General features: G+C 33.5%; 1 protein-coding gene and 1 pseudogene across 1 annotated transcript; both read right to left on the bottom strand.

The window, feature by feature from the left end:
* Positions 1-200: 200 nt before the first annotated feature.
* Positions 201-8,519, bottom strand: LOC106454878 (annotated as a pseudogene).
* Positions 8,520-16,571: 8,052 nt separating this feature from the next.
* LOC106454869 (ethylene-responsive transcription factor ERF113) lies at positions 16,572-19,049 on the bottom strand. The gene is made up of 2 exons (XM_013896960.3): positions 18,448-19,049; positions 16,572-17,421 (listed from the first exon to the last, which is right to left on the bottom strand). Exons 1-2 carry the CDS (start codon positions 18,548-18,550, stop codon positions 16,853-16,855), a joined length of 672 nt encoding a protein of 223 aa, XP_013752414.1. The 5' UTR covers positions 18,551-19,049; the 3' UTR covers positions 16,572-16,852.
* Positions 19,050-19,216: the final 167 nt, after the last annotated feature.

The following is a 19,216-nucleotide window of genomic DNA, read 5'->3' as shown; positions in this document are numbered from 1 at the left end:
TTAGAATTAAAGTTATTATCCATTTTTTATTCAAAAAAATTAAAATTATCTGAATTACTCAAATATTTTTATAGGAAAACTGATTATCAAACCCGAATTATTCAAAAAACTACCCCTCCTCTTTGTTATCAGTTTTCCGTTTGAAATCAGTTTTGGATATTTTATCCAAAAAAATCAGAAAAATTGATTTCAAACCCGAATTATTCAAAAAACAGAAATTGAATTGAAATCAAATTGGGTCCAATTTATAGAACATAACTCTGACGAATGTGATGGACTTATTGCACTCGATTACATATTCGTTACAAGGTTCTGTGTTCTCTTTATTTATTACTAGAGATTTTTTCCGGGCTACGCCCGGATTTTTCCTCTATATTTTAGTTTTATTTAGTTTATAATAGAGTTTGTATTTGACTACATATTTTATACTTAGACTGAATATCCTGTATGAATTATCAAATAAATTTGCAATTTTCGTATTGTATTTGGTGACTAAAATTTTAAAATTATGAAAACTCATTTTTTTCAATATCAAAATACATATAAGTTGGTAACCAAAATAAATGAAAAATTAGTTCACATTCAATTATTATTTTATCTTATTTATTTGAGTTTATGAACATATGGTTAAATTAACATATAATCTAAACATTCTTAACGTTAAAATCAACCAATATATATTTTAAATTTTTAATATTGATTATTTATTATTTGGTGATAAGAAAACTTATATGAATGTGTTATTAAGTGTTAAGGCAGTAATGAAATGAAGAACAATTGATATTTTAAAGTGATGTATATCAAAAGAATCCTGAAATTATGTCAAATACATTTGTTTCCATCCAACAAAACAAAATATAAAAAATTAAAATATAATAATATTCTCTAATAGCTATTTGTATGTTTTCCTTAAGAAAATCAAAATAATGTTGTTGATGTTTCAAAAATGATTGACAATTTATGTCTTTTAATCGACATTCATGCTCACTACTGGAAATTCCGGTTCTTATGTGCATTAGATAATGTGCACATAAGCACACGTTTCATCTAGATCCGCTTTATCAAACATTTTACTACTCCTTCAGCCATCTCAACATCACCAGGTTTCCTGCACGTAGAAAGAAAAGAGCTCCATATAATAGTGGCTTCTTCCACTGTTATATATCTGCTTTATCATTGTTCTGGCTTTCTCCAATAGATATACTTCATCCAACACGTTAACCATGCAAGTGTAGTGTTTTATCAATGGCTTTATAAAATGCTTTTAACTCATCACTAAACCGATTAAAAAACAGTTGGCTGCTTTAATTCAGGACAATAGTCTGTCATCTAAATCCAATCTGTCATCTCTTTCGAAATCTTTACCTAAATCTCAGCTGCAAGTAAAAGCGAATAAAAGATGTAGATAATTTAAGGTATACCAATGTAACTTCACATAAATAAAGAAAGACGAAACCTAAAATAGTGCCTTATATAATCATTAATATGATAGGTGCAATAGTTTTTCCAACATAAGATTTGTAAGTCTCTAAAAATTCTTATTTTAATAAAAACTAACAAATAAGTTAAGCAAATATGAGTGTTTCTCCCTCTGAAATTCCTGCAACTTATTTACAAATTACAATTCCTCTCCCGCACCGCACATGTCTGATCCCAGACACTTTATCACAACTGACCATAAATTTACAGTTATCAAATATCTAATCACCTTCCTAGCAAGTGACCATTGTTCTGCATAACACACACATATAACCAGGTCACAAAATTTAAATAATGACTGAAGTAATACAACATGTTTGCAAACTATATGAAAATAGGAACATCTAGTAATAATAAAGAAGGAATTTCTAACTTAAGCTTCACAACAAACAAAACTCACTAATATTAGTATCACGAAGGTTTTGGTTCTAACATTACATAACTGGTTAATATATATTACTTATAATAGAACACACTATAAAATAGCAAAAAAAGATAAGTAAGAAAAATAAAACTAAGATATACAAATTTTCTTAAGAAAAATATCATATTTATATTATCGCCAAATTTTCTTAAGCTTTTATATTAATTTATGTTGATATAAATATTTGATTATATGGATTATACAATATATATGCATATCAAAATTAAGATTAACCCAATAGTATTTATAAACTGAAATATATTGTTTTCTAGCTCCTCCGTATAATTTCCAATGTCGTCAGTAAACTCACCTTCAGTTTCATTGGCCTCTGTTTCCTCCTCAAGTTCTTCATATAGTGGTAAAATCTCTTCGGTTGTTGATTGTAAGATCACCTCGGTTATTGATTTCTTCTGTCACTAATGAGACTAATGAGACTTTATGACGTTATAAAGTTGGATGCCGAAGTTAGGGAGAATCGGAACAGGCTGCAACGGATGGGTTACGCAGATAGGAGCGAGGAAGATGAAGAGTGTTTGGCGATGAACGATAGAGTTTTAGTTGAGATCAATTCTGGATCAGGATATGGGTTTCAATGGGATAAAAAAGAAAGGCCCATTTGTTTTCTTTGATCTACGAAGCAGTAGGAACGTGGCAGAATAACTCTTCTTTATTGGCTGATTAAAATATAATAATATTAGTATAACCAAATTTATTAATTGTATTCTCTGTTTAAACATTATGTTGATTTTGTCATTATGATTTGAAAATTTAAATTATTGTAGACTAAAAAGATCTCATTGATTATAAATATATTTATAACAATTATATTTTATATGAAGACATTTGCGAATAGATTAGCTCTTTTATTGATTTCCAAAAGCCGGTTTAGGTAAATAAAACATCACAATTTGTTACTGTAAACTGAGAACTCAAAACAAAATCTCATGTTTTTCTGGGATTATAAAAACAGGAGTGACTTATTCACGGACTGAGGATGCTTATGCATTCAACGATTGATTTCAGATTGTGGGTGTCGACGGTGTTTCTATTATCAGACACGTTGCTTGGAGTATGGAATCATGTATTCTTGCCATGAATGCCAATTTTCAATGAATGAGTTCAAGATCCATGGATAAGTTCTTGAAGGGTGACTTTGTGTTCACTTAGTTACCGACAAAGGAACCTCTACAAACGCACCAACAAAACAGGAACACAAACACACAAATCATCAAACATTTTAATAACTTGTTGGTTTCACAGAACCATATATATTCGAGCTCGCTGTATTTGAACTGAATAATACAAAATGTTTATTAATCATCAGTTTTGTAAATATTTCCTTTTATTCTCTTATTCACCACACAAAATATAGTTTCAACTGATCGGCTAACAACCTCAACCATTGCATTGTAAACCACAACATCCTTCACGTTGGTTGCATTGAAAATCTCTTCGGCATATTTAAGATTTGCTCACTTACTCTACACATTCCTCTTTGTCGAAAAAAATCTGAAAGAAGTAAGAAGAGGCTGGCGGTAAGTGATAAAGTTTCAGAGGTGAGTTAGTTTCATTTTGGAGGTTAATACAGAGAAAATACCTTGAATGTTGTCTAGTGTACAGTTAAAGAATTATTTTCGTTGTTCCCCTGTGCGCTGCCTCCAAGCATGAGCCAAGAACCAAACTATGGCTGGCCTTGTCTGAATCTGGTTAGATCTCTGACATATTATCTGTGTAGATAGGAAAAGGTGCCTTAAATTAGAGTTTTTGGTGAAGTTTGTATATGCTTAAAGGTAAATAAAGCAGAGAAATGCACTGACTGACTCAGATTTGGATCTTTGGCTTGTGATCCTAACGCTTGTCTTCCTCTATATATAGAAAACATTGTCATGTAATGGTGGTTAGCAAAAAAAACTTAATCTCCTCGTTCAGTCTACTAATTGAACCACAGAACCATATTAAGGACACAACCAAGAAGCCAGATTTCACAAAGCCTTTAATCTCCTCGTTCAGTCTACTAATTGTACCACAGAAGAACTTGTTCAAAATCACAAATGTGAATGCATTTGAAATGTAGACGTCAAGGCTAAGGAGCCATATGAAGAAAAATTATTTGGTAAATAGGCAGTGTTCTCTCTGTTCAGATAAGACTAACATCAAGATCATTATAGAAGTACCTGAGGCAAGAGTGGATGTATCGGTTCCCTTTAGTGGCAGCATCTAGATCTGCAAATTCATACAACACAGGAAAAACAGTTCAAATTGATTGTTCATTTATAAACATAAAACTGAATCTATCGCTTCAAGGCTTTAATAAGATTACTGATTTTAATCTTACCGGTTTCATGAAGGCATCCTGCAATCTTCAAAGAAACTAATATAATCAACTGAGATTTCAGTAGACTATAACACCATCAAGGAGCCCTCATTAGCTACACAAACAAATAACTTTTAAGTAAATAAGCCATCATGTGAAAGAAAGAAACAGCTTTTACGATACAAACAGAACAAAAGCATCAAACTTGGAAATGTTTTCATCGTTCTACTGGAGAATCTTATAAACCTGTCAAAAACAGTCTTGTTCAGAAAGATGCAAATCATCAGCAGTGATAGTGAATAAGAGTGAAACATTGTACATGCTGCAATCTCTTACCATAGACAATGTTGAATCATGAGGACAGAGCAAATGAGTGTTGATGATTATAACTTGTTGGTGAGCATCATACTGTAAGGAAGAACTGATTTTACATATAGCAATTGTGCGGCTCGGCCACCAGACTCACCACAATCATTGAAAAGCAAAAGTCTCGATCTTACATATCTAAAGTACTCCAACAGCTGTGGGCAAACCTAATTGACAATTAGAAGAAGAGAAAGAAACACACATTGACCCATCTTTTGATTGAAGAATGAATCGAGAAAGAACATGAAGCAGCTTCACAAAAATTGAAAGAAACTAATATTACAAAATGGACAAAATTATCGGGTTAGAACATGATTTCACAGATGATCATCTATAAAAGAAGATCCAGACCAATTAGGAAGCTACCTTTCGTTGTGTTCCTCGCTTCCCAGAAATTGATTAACTGAAACTGTAGTAGCTCTGAGTATCTCTGGACATGAGCGATATCATTTTAGAACAGAGCCGGTTGATTTCTTCATTCGGTCATCGTTTTTCTCTGAAAATTTCGTTTGCCTGAATAGGGTGAGAATGAGAAGCCAGGAAGAAGGGAGATATATAAGTGTGGAGATGATGGGATGGGAGGGGAGGGGAAAAGATTCATGTCGTTTGGGTTACGATAAATACATGAACTTTATGAGACTTAGATGTGGAGGCGAAGGAGAATCAGAAGTGATGCAATGGCGGTTTGCTTCCGTCGCTTTGGAAGAAGACGAAGCGGAGAGGTCGAGGCAATTCTGTGTTGGGGAGATGAGCGAATGACGTGGCAAATTAGAGACATATGATTGACTGATTAAATTTACTGACGTGGACACTCTCCCTGCTCTAGTTATTTTCCTTTTAGTATTGTGATTACCCCTCCTCTCAAATGCCACCACGTATGTTGTAACACCGGTTTTATCGACTGGAATGCAGCTCATGTAGCTCCCAAGACGGAGTCTTCCTACTAACAAACTTGGAAACCACACTCGCCTCCAACACCTTCACCGCTTCTTCATCCGTCACTGATCTCGGCGTCTTGTACTGACTCACAGAAGAGCCTCGAGCCACAAAGAAGTTCATAAGCTCATCAAAGGCACCACTCTTGACAACCTTAATCTCAAGCGGTCCAATGTTCTTATCATTCTTACGTCCTTTTCTATAAATGGAGTCAAGAGACTCCTCCATGGTGAAGCAGCATTCCTCCATAACCTCAGCGTCAGGCTCAAGCTTCGCGTCTTTAACTTTGCTCCCCTAGTTCCCAGTAGAGCACGTAGTGTCCTGGAAATGAAGAGGAATCCACACGGCTGGTGAAGTCAATGAGCATTAGGTCATGTGGCTCGAGGAGGAGTTTTGCGTTTGTTACGGCTTTGAGGAGATCTTCTTCGTAGGTCTTGTCCATGTCGATGCTCAGGACAACTTTTTTTCTTCCCGCGACTTGAAACTCTGGCGCGTTGTTGTAGAAACCAGTCACACGTAAAACATCACCCAAACGGTATCTATACAGACCTGTAAATCAAATAATATAAGTTAATTGATAGTGTAAATAAACGGTCGAACATGATCCGAATCTCGAAGTACAAAATTATAATAAAAATAAAAAAATATATACATAAATTATAGGTCTAAAACTTTAAACTCTTAGATATACTGCTAAATTTACAGCTTATAATTTCAAGAAAAAAAAACGCCAAACATATATAAGAAAGTTATTCTTTTGAAACTATTTTATTATATCGATAAATATAATGGAACTTAAAATAATTTGAGACTGCACTTGTTATTGACACACATTAAGAAAATAATTGAAAATAGACTTACCTGAAAAGGTTGTTATAACAGGTTCATAGTCATGTCCAACTTTAACATCAACAAGATCCACAATGTTCTTTGTGGGATCGTGACTAGTTTCTTGATGGTCTTTCTCGACCTCTATGAACTCAAAATATGCCATACTTGGAATAATGGTGTAGGCCGCATCACTAGGCTTTCTCAGAGTATTTAAATTAAGACCTAGGAAACATTCAGAGCTGGCATAGAACGATGAAATTAAAGGAAGACCACCGCAATAGAAGTCCATCATCGGTATATACTGTGCCATGGAGCCGGTAACAACGGCTTCAATGCATTTTGCATTTGGCCATAGTCTCCTCACTATTGCCTCCCATGATTTTTTACCACATTCTTGCTCGATTAGGCTCGCTAGTTCTGGATTTGGAGCGGTGAGGAACTTACCGACCCCTGAAAGGCATTGAGGGTCCGTGATCCAGTCGCTGACATGACCTGTCCTTATGTTGGAGCATAACTCCTTCCAGTGATCTTCCAAGAACTTGATTACTTTGAGGAAGGACGAAGCAAATGGTGCACCAAGGCGAGATACACTTTCTCGTTGTAGAAGTCCACAAAGCAATTGGCAGTACATGCTTTGGGTAGTGTCGTCACAAGTATAAATGCCATGTGGGCTTATCTGTACTTGATCCCTGTAGATCATGTAAGAAACACAATAAATAAACACTAGCAGCACCAAGAGGCATGTTCACTCCTGAATAATAAAAACACTAGTAGAAAGAGTGAATGTAATCAATGTTTAAGAAATGTTAGGCAGTGATTAGGCGTCTTGTTAGAAGAGATTGGCAATCCAAGTTTCACATCGAATATTAGATAAAAGAAAGTCTAATATATATATATATATATAGATGGTCTAACTTCACTTCGTATGAGGCTTTTTAGGGAGAAGCCTTCCCACAAACAAATCCGTGAGGGTTTATGCCCAAAGCAGACAATATCGTACTAAGCAAAGGGTTGAACATCTGGTGACGTACATCTGGCTGTAGTTGAACATGCATCTGGTTTGGCTCTAGTAGAGCATCTAGTCCAGGGGAACATCTGGTCCGTCACAACATCTTCTTTAGAATATTGAATGTAATAGTGGGAGCAAAGGTTTACCAGATATCTTTGTTGGCTGAGCCCGCCATTTTTATAACACAAGTAACCATAGTCCTGACCATCAAACCAGAGGCTGTCTTGCCTTCTCTGGTAACAAAGAAAAAGCTGAGAGATTTTCCTTCACTAATCCCTTCTATTTGCCTGCATTTTGCAAAACGTTACCAAGAACGGGTTTGAGTTTTCATAACAACTAACAAATAAAGACATAACATGGAGTTTTGGAACTCATTACTTGGAGATTAGAGGTCTATGTAGAGATGAAAACAACATCCTCTGTTCAAGTTCCTCTGCTGTCATAGGTATCAACTTCGGAACTCCTCCTGAAGTACCTGAGCTGCAACACACACACAATTGCTTCCTTCAACCTCAATATTTTCTCTGAATCCGCATAGTTTTTTTTTTAGATTCAAAAAGGTATACCTGACCAAAAGAACAATGATGAGTTGATCACAGATGAGATCAGAGGACTCTCCATTGGCAATACGATCAATATAAGGTCTATAATCTTCGTAGGTCACAACGGGTAGGTTGTTCTTGAAGCTTTGCTTATCGAGTTGACCGTTGAGGAAGCCTTTGAGATACTCGGTTTGAGCATTGCGTGACAGTATTGCTTCCAACACGGAATCTTGAACCTGCTTTGCGTTGGTTGTCACATCCTCAAGAATAGACAGGCACGCTTTTGAGTTTGTTGGATCGAACTTTGGCAACATAATTGCCTGCAACAGTAATAACAGAATGCAAAACACTGATTCTCGCTTACGTATGTTAAAGCAAAGTCTTATCACTTGTGGATAGAGAAATCACTTACAAAAGAGTGAAGAGCTCTGTTCAGGAGAAGTGAATGAGATATGTCTCTCTACCCATAACTTTGGATGAGATCTTGGAGGAAGCAGACAAAACGTGTCAAAAAGTGTGGCGTGGAGAACTGTGCCAGAATATCCCAAATGATAATATTCTTTTCTTTTTCAAGAAAGAGGATTTGAGTAAAAAATCTAGCCTAATAGTAGTAGTAAGCAATTTCATTTTTGATTTCATGATTGGTACATGTACCAGCAACTGCTTTGAAACTTTACTTTTGGACCTTTGGTGGTTTCAAAGGACATTTCTATAGCCATTAATGTTAGATATCTAGCTGGATTGTGTAGTAAAAGATTTGTGGTTCAACACGTCTTCATAAAAGCAAGTCATGATATTTGTAAATTGTAGGTACAAAAATTTGTAGAATATGACTCGAAGACTATTTTTTTTTTTCCACCAAATTTTGATTTAATAAAAGGAAATGGCCGAATCTCAAATACAAAGGCCCACATTACTAATCGGTCAACCAAAAAACAAACAAAAGCCTAAGCCCAAATTGGCTACACCGGCCCAAAGCCCACATCCTCGAGCCCAGCACCGACCGGCTCTGGAACGCGTGCGTCGAGGAGGCTGAAGCGAGACACGTGTGGAGATCCTGACCGTCAGTGCGCCACGCATCGCTCCGCCTCGACCCAACCTTCACCGCCTCACCAAGCCGCCGTACCCAACCGCTGAAAACCTCGTTTCACCGGAGCTCTTAATCCCTTCGAGCCTCCACCGAAACCAAATCTCTTCTTCACCATACTGAAACCTTGTCGGAGAGCATTATCCCACTGTGGAGAGCTCATCCGACGGCGAAGCTACAAACCCTAAATCTCACAAACCGAGAAACCTCTTCCGCTCCATGACCAGAGCCCATACTCGAGCAAACAAACACCCTCGAGACGCTGAAACCGGCGACGTAAGACTGACGGAGCCTTAACCTCCCGGGAACTTGAGCTGACGACGATGAAGTTGTAGGAACTTCCGCCTCTCAACGACTAAAACCGGCGGCGGCGGAGCTAACTTAGCCTCCACCTCCCGGAACCGAATACACAAACATCATCACCTCTCCGCTCATGCAGACCTCCGCGTCTTCACACCAGTGACAGAACCACCATATAGGATGACTGACCAGAGCTGAGGCAAGGCGGAAGTCGTTAGAATCGAGGATGAGACACAATCGAGAACTTTTTGCTGAAGGGTGACGGTCTCCGGCGACGACACGCACGCTCACGCGCCGGCCGATCGCCGGAGATCTACTTTCTCTCTCTATCTACTTTCTCTCAGTTTATGTGACTCGACGACTATAACAGGGCTTTTTTCTTCTTTTTTCTTTAATTTCGTCCGACAATGCAACTTTTTTGTCCATTCTCTAGTTTTTTTTTATTTCATTCTCTAGTCTTTAACAATGTATTACGTAACTTTGTGTTTTTGATTAAAAATGTATTACGTAACTTTTGAAACAACAAAAACAAACTTTTGTTTTGTATGATTAAGTCCTATATATATAACTTTTACCAAAAAAACCTTTTATATAAGTTAAAATTATTTGAGAAATCCAATTATTTTTTATATGTATTCAAAACTTCTACTAGAAATGCTATGATCTCAGATTGCCACTTTAATTTATTTAAGATTGCAGTGGTGGTTAGGATTAGATGATTTCTTGCCATTCGTAGAATTATTTGTCCTGAAAACTCTCTCAAGGAAAGAAATCTTTAATTGAAAACTAATTTGGATCAAAATGCTTGAATTGAACGGCAAACAAAGCCGGTTTAATTTGATGTACCGGTTCATCTGCCCGACTAAGCAAACACATTGAACCGATGAGTTGTGGAACAAAAGCTCCAGATCCATTGACCAATCAAATCATTATAGGTTGCCAATGGCTCGAAACACTCGCGATCTAGGTTCCGTCTCACCGCCGACACTAATCTCGCTCGCCGTTCACTCACAGACATCGTACTAGGGAGATCGCAGCCGATAACCATATTCATCAAGTTATCAAATGGAAACAGTTCACGTTCCAAGTTGCACTTAATACCATCTCCAATGTATTTCCCTATTTTTTCCTCTATAATAGAGGAACTCTATAACAGAGATGAGTTTCTCTCCAATGTATTCCTCTATTTTTTCATCTAAAAAAGAATATTCTTGAAAGATTCTTTTTTTATTTTACATTTTACACCTCTAACTTGTAAATGTTGAAAATTAACTCATTCATTATACTTTTTGAAATTTTTTCATAATATTGCAAAAATATTTAAATTAAACATTTTATTACAAAAATACATTAGACAAAAAAAAATAAAACAAAGTATCATTATCTAACAATCATTATTACTAAATTTTTCCCATAAATGATCAATTAATGCATTACGAAGTGAGAAATGAGCTTCTTAATCTTTGATTTTTCTGAATCGACTTAGAAACTCTTGGAATTGGTTATCTTCATTATCTGGTATTTGGACTTCCGGAGGTGGAGCTTCTCTTCCAATTCCAATCGGTGCATCGAGATCACGCTCATCCTCAATAATCATATTATGTAAAATTATACATGTAGTCATTATATCATGTAGTACTTTTTTTTCCAAAAACGTATCGGTCCTTTCACAATCGCAAAACGTGATTGTAAAACTCCGAATGCACGTTCTACATCTTTTCTACATGCTTCTTGTTGTGCTGCAAAATATTTTTTCTTTGGACCTACTGGCTCATGAATAGTTTGCACTATGGTTGACCATTTCGGATATATACCATCGGCCAAGTAATAACCCATATTAATATGTTGTATTGATTAATATTTAAATAAAAAGTCTTTGACTTTTAAATAAAATAATATTTTTTTTTATTTTATTTTAATTATAATTATAATTGACTTTTAAATAAATAATATTTTTTTATTTTAATTATAACTATAGTTATAAAAATTAATAATTAGTACGTAATCAAAAAGGTGTGATTTTATATGTAAGAATTGTATTTCTTCATACATAAGTATTTTAGTTACAATCATAAAATATTAGAGAACTATTTTGTAAATAAAAAAGTTTGTCTCTATTATAGAGGAATGCTATTTTTTCCCCTAAATATAGAGGAAAAAATAGCAATCTCTATTTTAGAGGAAGAAATAGGGGTGAATTGGAGCTGATTTTACTCTATTATAGCATTTAGAGGTAAATATAGGGAAGGGTTGGAGATGCTCTAAGAATCAAAGCCTAATCTCTTCTTGGGTTTATAATTTTCACTGTTTTTCAGATTTTGATTTAGATTACACTTATTTTGGGCTTATTCCTCCCGTAAACTTATCTTGGACTTTAGGTGCGTAAAAAGGCTTTAATTTGTGTTCAATGATTTTGACAGCCATTGCATGAGCCATGAGCTTTTTCCCTTACGTAGCATCATCTCATCAAAGCCTTGACAAAGAAAACGTATATACATGTGTACAAAACCATTCTTTTAATTTTTGATATTAACCAATTAAAATCTTTAAAACGGATAGAGGTACATATAACATGCAACTTATTTCCAACCATAGAGCATGCCGATGCATGTCTCTGTATTTTGATCTAAAATAGAGATTTCTATTATAGATTTGGAATTGCTTCAATGTACACTTCTATAGTAGAATTCTTCTATTTTAGAGAAAAATATAGATGAAAGTTATTTTTTATCTCTATATATTTCTCCTGTAAATAGAGAAATTCTATTATGGAGGCACATTGAAGTAAATTCACTTCTATAATATAATTTCTCTATTTTATAGAAAAATATAGAGATGAAAGTAGAGATGGGTTGGAGATGATTTTACACTATATAAAAAAAATCGGTTTTACACAAATTTTAATAATCAAAAACAGATCTTGTGGTTGGTTAAGCGGTAAGAAAACGGACTTAGACACTAATATGTTTCAAATTTGATATATTTCATGCGCAAAACTTAGTTATATCGCTCTTGGCATTGGCAGGTCCGATTACGAAAAACTGATCTAGAAGCAAACATCAATTATTAGTCTACAATTAAACACCCAAAAAATTTATATAGTAACAAGAGTTCTGAACCATGCATCTCTCTCTTGTGTTTATTTCAACTTTAATGATACGAGTATTTTGTTAATCAAAACCGGTACGAAAGCACGTGCTTTCTTTACTTCTGCCAGGAGCAGTATTGGTTATTGGACACTTATACGAATGTATATGTTTTTGCTTTCGGCTTAGTTGTATATATGGAGAAAGAAAGAGCTATCCGTGAACTGTACATTTTCATAAAAATTAGTATGGATTCTTCCGTAGATTCACGATATTCCACGTTTCAAAAAAATTGTTTAGTACTCTCTCTATTTCCGAAAATAAAATTTTCTAAAGTGTTCACGTTTATTAAGAATTCAATCAATGTTTATAATTTAATTGTTCTTTTATTTTATTATACACTTTCCAATAACTTTTCACCAATGAAATTTAATCAATTCAAATAATTTTATTTAATGTTTCTTAAAAATATTAAAAAATACCTTAAACATATAGAAAATCTATCTTTGCGGAACAAGAAAAAAATCTAAAACATCTTACTTTCGGGAACGGATGGAGTAGTTTTTTTTTGTGAAACCATAATTTTGCCCACCGTTCGTTTAGCAATTAAAAACAAAAGGTTGAATTATTAGTGTTTAAGAAAATAAATAATAAATATATATGAATACCAGTGAGAAAGAAAATGAACAAAGCAGTAAAGATGCACGTAGATGACTGACAGTATATTGAAATCAATCCATGCACATAATAATAAGAGTGCATGTGCATGCGAAGATCATTATTGTATCTGGGGAAGTTCCACTATATGGAATCATCGCAAAGCAGCCGCAATGTTTGAATTTATTGAAGCCGAAAGCATGCTTAAAGTCTTCGTGTGTCATAGATACCCGAAGACTGTTGAAAATAGCTATAGATCGATAAAGATATATAGATCCGGAACTTCATCATATCCCTTTCAACTTCTCTCGTGTTATCATTTTATGGGTATTGTTTTGATTCTTAGTAATGGCCTATCACTTTCAGAAAAATAACATTTCGGGAGAAATAAAAATAGTTAAAATTAGAAGTAAATACTGATTATGGAGTGACTTAGAGTATATTAATAAAATGATTTGGTCATCATAGACATATATAAGGCGGATTAAATCGTTATAAGACTAACATTTGGGGGTATGTATCCAAAATGTTTGTTGTACAATATGTTTTAATCGATTAGAAAAACTGTCTTTGGTAGATAATGAAATTTTCATAAACGGAAAAAATATTAAATTTTGAGATTGTATATATATGTGTAAACTGTAAAGACTTGTAAATTGATTTATTCACATTATCAATATACAAATTCTAAAATTAGTATTTTTTTTAAATCGTCTTTTTCTCTAATTTTTTTTTATTTTTCCGTGTTAATCAATGTTTGTTTACAATAGTATAAAATATAAAATATCTTTTTTTGAAGCTGATAGAAATTAGGTAATTACCGAAAATGGCTCATAGAACACTTGGTCAGATTGATCACATAAAACAACACCCTGCTAGACGTAGTGTAGAGTAGAGATTGTGTGTTAAACTGTAGTATCATAATCGAGTTAGAAATTTGACTGTAGAAATTTTATACTACATAAACAAATAAAGAATTGAGAAAGATATGTATCGGGATTTGCAGATGATTAAAACTGGGTCATAGGATCTCGAAGATAGCCCTCTCAAAATAACACCACTTGACGTAACCCAAGTGGGATGGGACCCATTTCCTTCTGCCTTTCCGCATGCGTAACTCTCAAGAAGCTCTTCACTTATCGTTCTACACCATCGCATCTAATCTCATACATCAACTATCTAGGATCAAGATACCGGGAATATATCTATGTATTTACTCAATTTATAAAAGTTTCACTTTTTTGTATATATTATCCAGTACCTTTCAGATGAACATGTGTGGATATTATAATGTAAATGTTATTGTGTATTAATATATTCGATTAAATGAATAGTATAACTGGTGAGGAATGTATGCTGAAAAGTGCTGAGACGATCAGAAGAAAGACCAATCAAATAAAATAATGAGCGTTGCACGGTGTTCAAACTACTATCTTTGGTGGGCCAAGCTCGATGTACATCTCGAGACCAAGTTTGTTTGTCTTACTCTCACATGTGCCAATAATCCAAATAAACGTCATTTCGTGAAAAGAGTATAAATAATAAAAACTAGTGGGCCGATTCACATATAGATGCATGTATTTACATAAATGCGTTCTAAAGAAGACACATGAATATGTGGAAAGATAAGTCTCACTATATTCTACACACACTTTTTGGGTTTGGGAATATTTTCACAGTTGAACACGGTTTTTGTTTTTTTAAATGATTAGCGATTGCGATATTCCTACTGTGATCGTTTGTGATTGTTTAATCACACTTAAACCAACAAGAAAAAAAATGTTTGACCCTATTTACTCAATGCTTACCTATCTTTTTTTCTTATAAGATTCTTTAGAATGAATGAATCAAATTCTCAAATAGTTTCCAGATTTCTTATAAACCTGAAATATACTATACTTCTTCTATTTTTTATAATATATGATTTTTGTCTCAATACATATAAATTAATAAATTATTTTTAAATGTATCACTAAAATAAAATTTAAAATAAAAGGTTTTCTAAAGGTTAAATTAACAAGATGTTTAAAAATATCGTATATTGTAAAATAAAAAAATGTTAAAACATTTTCTTTCTATTAAAACGGAAGAAATGCTAGTTAAATTATTGAACTAATTTCCGTCGAGTGAATTTATATTTTAGTTGCATTATTACATATTTTTGTTCGGATTTACTATAGGTCGTTTATGATAGTTGTATATAGGACCGCTTGCAACTGGAATGTATGAATGATCATTAAGATTTATGATTCTAGATATTTAAGATTACCTTGTTAAAACTTTTAGGTTAAACCTATTTAGTTTAAAAAAATATGTTAGAACCTAACTCTTTTCTTTGTTCAAAAAAAAACTAACTCTTTTCTTGATCGATCAAGTAAAGAGAGGCCACTAAATACTTAGGGGGTTATTGGACAAAGAATTCTAGAGAAATTATTAAATTTTGAGATTCCATTGTTATTGGTTTGTGAATTTTTAAAATCTAAATTGAATTCATTGTTATTGGGGTGATGATTTTTAAATTCCACTCAAAATTCTTTGTTATTGGAAAAGTTTAATTTTCATTGATTTTAATATTCTATTAAAATATATTGTTATTGGGATGTAAATTTTCTTTGTTTTTACTCATAGTACTCAACTTTGAGAATATCATCTATATCCATAAGATTTTTGAAATCAATGTAATAAAATACTCTCACATACAAAAACTCAAATTGAAGAATGAAATAATATACAAATCAAAACTTTAACATAATACAATTCACAACTTAAAAAAATAGAAAAAGAATATTAAAAATTTAAAATAAAAATTGTAAAATTAGTTTAAAAAGCACTTTCGAATTAAAAAAAAAACATTTCAAAAATAATAATTCAAATTTTTTTTACAAAAATTCAAATTTAAAACATATATTTCGAAATTATATAAAAATATTTTTTATTTTTATTATTTATATATCTATATAGTTAGAAATATAAATTAAATTTTTTGGTCATTTTATTTCTTGAGATCTTTTTTGTGACAAATTTTTTTTTAAAAGTTGTTTAAGAATTGCCTTAATTGAAATGATTTTCTTTCCGGTTTTTTTCTACCACCATTTATTTCTTATTTTAAAAGTTAATAACAATCAATAGAATTCTATACACAAGTAATGAAAATCTATGTAAAAGTATTTGATAAAATTTGTTAAATCTAGTTAACTTGTAAAATCCTCTCAACTATTAAAATCATCAAATTCCATAGAAATTCATGTTCCAATAACTCCTCCTAAACCTTAATGTCTCGGTTTCTCAGCTAAGTTATACGTTCGTGGTCTAAACGCCTGGACTAATTACCTCTAGATTAGCAATCCACCCTAGGACAAAACTAATTCCTTCGAACACCATTATATAAAAATACACTATCAGTTCTCATGCATACTTGTTTTCTTTTAGAGGTTTATTTACATATTTGGTTCTTATTTTAATGACATAGACTATATATACTATTAATATAACTATAGATCTAACTATATATCGTTTTTTTCTGAGATTATCGTCTTTAACTGATCATCTAAAAATATGTCCATAAAATAAAATATGTTTTCAACATTGTATATGCCTTCTCCGAATTTAAATTCTAGGAATTACATGTGTCAAAATTGAACTTCAACAAATCCAAATCATACTAACAATTAAGGAAAAAACGAAGAAAAAACGAAAAAAAAAACGATACACATGCGTCTCGTTCATTCATTTTTGGTGCAACGTCGGTTACGGAAGTAAAAACCGAAATGAAAATACAGTAGAGATTTATAAAACTTATTCGACAGGCAATAATAACTGTATTATTCTCTTGGGTAGTTATAATAGTGGTAACCATAGCTCTTCTCGTCTTCACGCTGCTGCTGTTGTTGCTGCTGCGTTTGTTGGAAAGCTAAGGAGGAAGAAGAAGACGAAGCTGGCGTTGAGAAAGGCTGCTGCTGCTGACTGAAGAGACTTGACGTGTAGTAAGACAAATCAACGTCATTGTTACTTGTAAGCAACTGAGCGTACTGAAGTATGTCCTGGTTATAATTCACTGGCCACGAGGTAGTAGTGGTAGTAGTAGATGATGGACCAAGCTGAGGAGGTGAGTTCATTAACTCACTACCTCCTCTTGGGGCATGATCAGTGCCAGATTGAGATGCAACATAGCTTGTGGTTGATGGGCCTTGAACACGTTCAGGGAAGTTGAGTTTAGCCTTGGTGCCTTTGAATTTGAGGGCGGCTCGGTCGTAGGCTAAAGCGGCGTCTTCTGCTGTCTCGAAAGTTCCGAGCCATACACGGGCTGCTTTCTTTGGGTCACGGATCTCGGCCGCCCATTTTCCCCATGGTCGCTGCCTTACCCCTCTATAGTGTCTTTTTCTTGGTTGATCTTGAAGAACGTTGTAATAAAATAATTATTATTGCATGTAACACAGAAATAATAATAATAATAATAATAATAATAATAATACTGCATGTGTGCACTACATGCATGAGAAGATAGTATACCTGTGATTTTAATTGTAGTTACAGCAAGGAAATAATTTGAGAAAAATTAGTTTAAATGTTCATTAACTTGAAAGGAACAAAAGACGATTTAATGAAAGAATGCATCAAAAACTAGAAAGAATACATGAGTTTTTATTTCTATGAATGATTAGTTTCAGTTGTATTATTGTGCATACAGGATGACATGACACATCTATAAATACAATTTAGAATTCAAAGAACAAAATGTGATGTTGTGAATATCAATCAACAAAAATATAAACTAAGACTTGACTTTTGATAACTACTTTTGAGTATGAGTCGTATGACATTTTTGGTCGTTAAACTCACCTTAAACACAAGTTAATCGTGTTTACATAAATCAAAATATAGAATAAAGGACACTCATAAAGTTGATAAAAAATAATCGATCAAAGACAACAATTAGTACTAATTGATTGAAATGAATCAAAGAACCGTGCGTGGTTAAAATTACTCACATCTAGTTAGGTAAGAAGCCATATGTAGACTATATATATGTTTGATGAGTTAAAAGCCTACGTTGATAAAATATCATCTAACTAGTACTTTCAAAAGAAACAAAAAAGAAGTCTACATGTATTAAAAAAAGACAGACACGTAGTAACCAGATCGGTGGTTCAATTCAAAGACAGAAGTAAAGTTCTTTACGGAAAGTAAATTAAATGACAGATGCATTGAACTTGAACCTGAACTTGAGCCTAACATACCAATTCCTTTTTCCCCCTAATTTTATTATTAAGCAAGCAACTATTGAAAGAGTTATTAATAGCAAGTTAAGTTACTTAACATATTCTAACAAGTTACATCAGCTAGCTAAAAGATTAACCTGTTATTAGAGACATATGGTGAAGAAACATATGGATTTAATATGTAACTACTTAATTACCTTGGTCTTGTTGTAGTTGATCCGATTTATCAAGCTCTTCTTTGACCGGGTCGTGTCCGTCGGCTGTTGGATACTCGATGGCACGACTTAGAGAGGAGATCATGGCGGTGACATCTGACTCGTTCCAAGAAGGGTTCTCCGCCGCCGACGTTTCCGGTGGACCCAATCCCTTTCCATACCTTCGATCCACTTTTACAATTCACGCGCGCGCACACACACACACAGAAAGAACAACCCGTGTTTGTGGTACGTATGTGTACAAGACCTTGGAAGGAACCAACTAGTTTGAACAAATTGATTGTAAGCTTAGTATTCTAGGGAGCGACTAGAACATGGAGCTTGGCTTGGTGATGAACAAGTTGGAAGCAATCAAGGGTTTTCTTTACTCTAGGCTATTGATATTATGAGGAAATTAAGAAGAGGTCAAGAAATAGAGGGTTTTTAAAGAGAAGGATCTACAAGAAAAGAGGATATAATAATTAATAAATAAAATCTTTGGAATGGTGCGGGGTGGGACCGTTCGTTCATTTGAGTTCGTAGTTCTCTTTTTCTTTTTCTCAATCTTTATTCTTGGGAGCTTAAGCTTCGCATGTTTTGGAGCAGTGTTACGCACAAATTTGGAATGAAAACGGAACTAGTCATTATTCTGGTTTTTTTTTTGTTTATATTTGTTTTTATCCATGTTCAATTCAAAGTTAGTTGGAAAATAATTAAAAATTTAAGGAAATTATATAAATGAGACTAAAGTTAAAGATTCAAATTCTTTATT

This window comes from Brassica napus, chromosome C3 (genome assembly GCF_020379485.1).
Source record: "Brassica napus cultivar Da-Ae chromosome C3, Da-Ae, whole genome shotgun sequence".
Taxonomy (NCBI): Eukaryota; Viridiplantae; Streptophyta; class Magnoliopsida; order Brassicales; family Brassicaceae; genus Brassica; species Brassica napus.
This window is presented reverse-complemented; position numbering and strand designations above follow the sequence as displayed.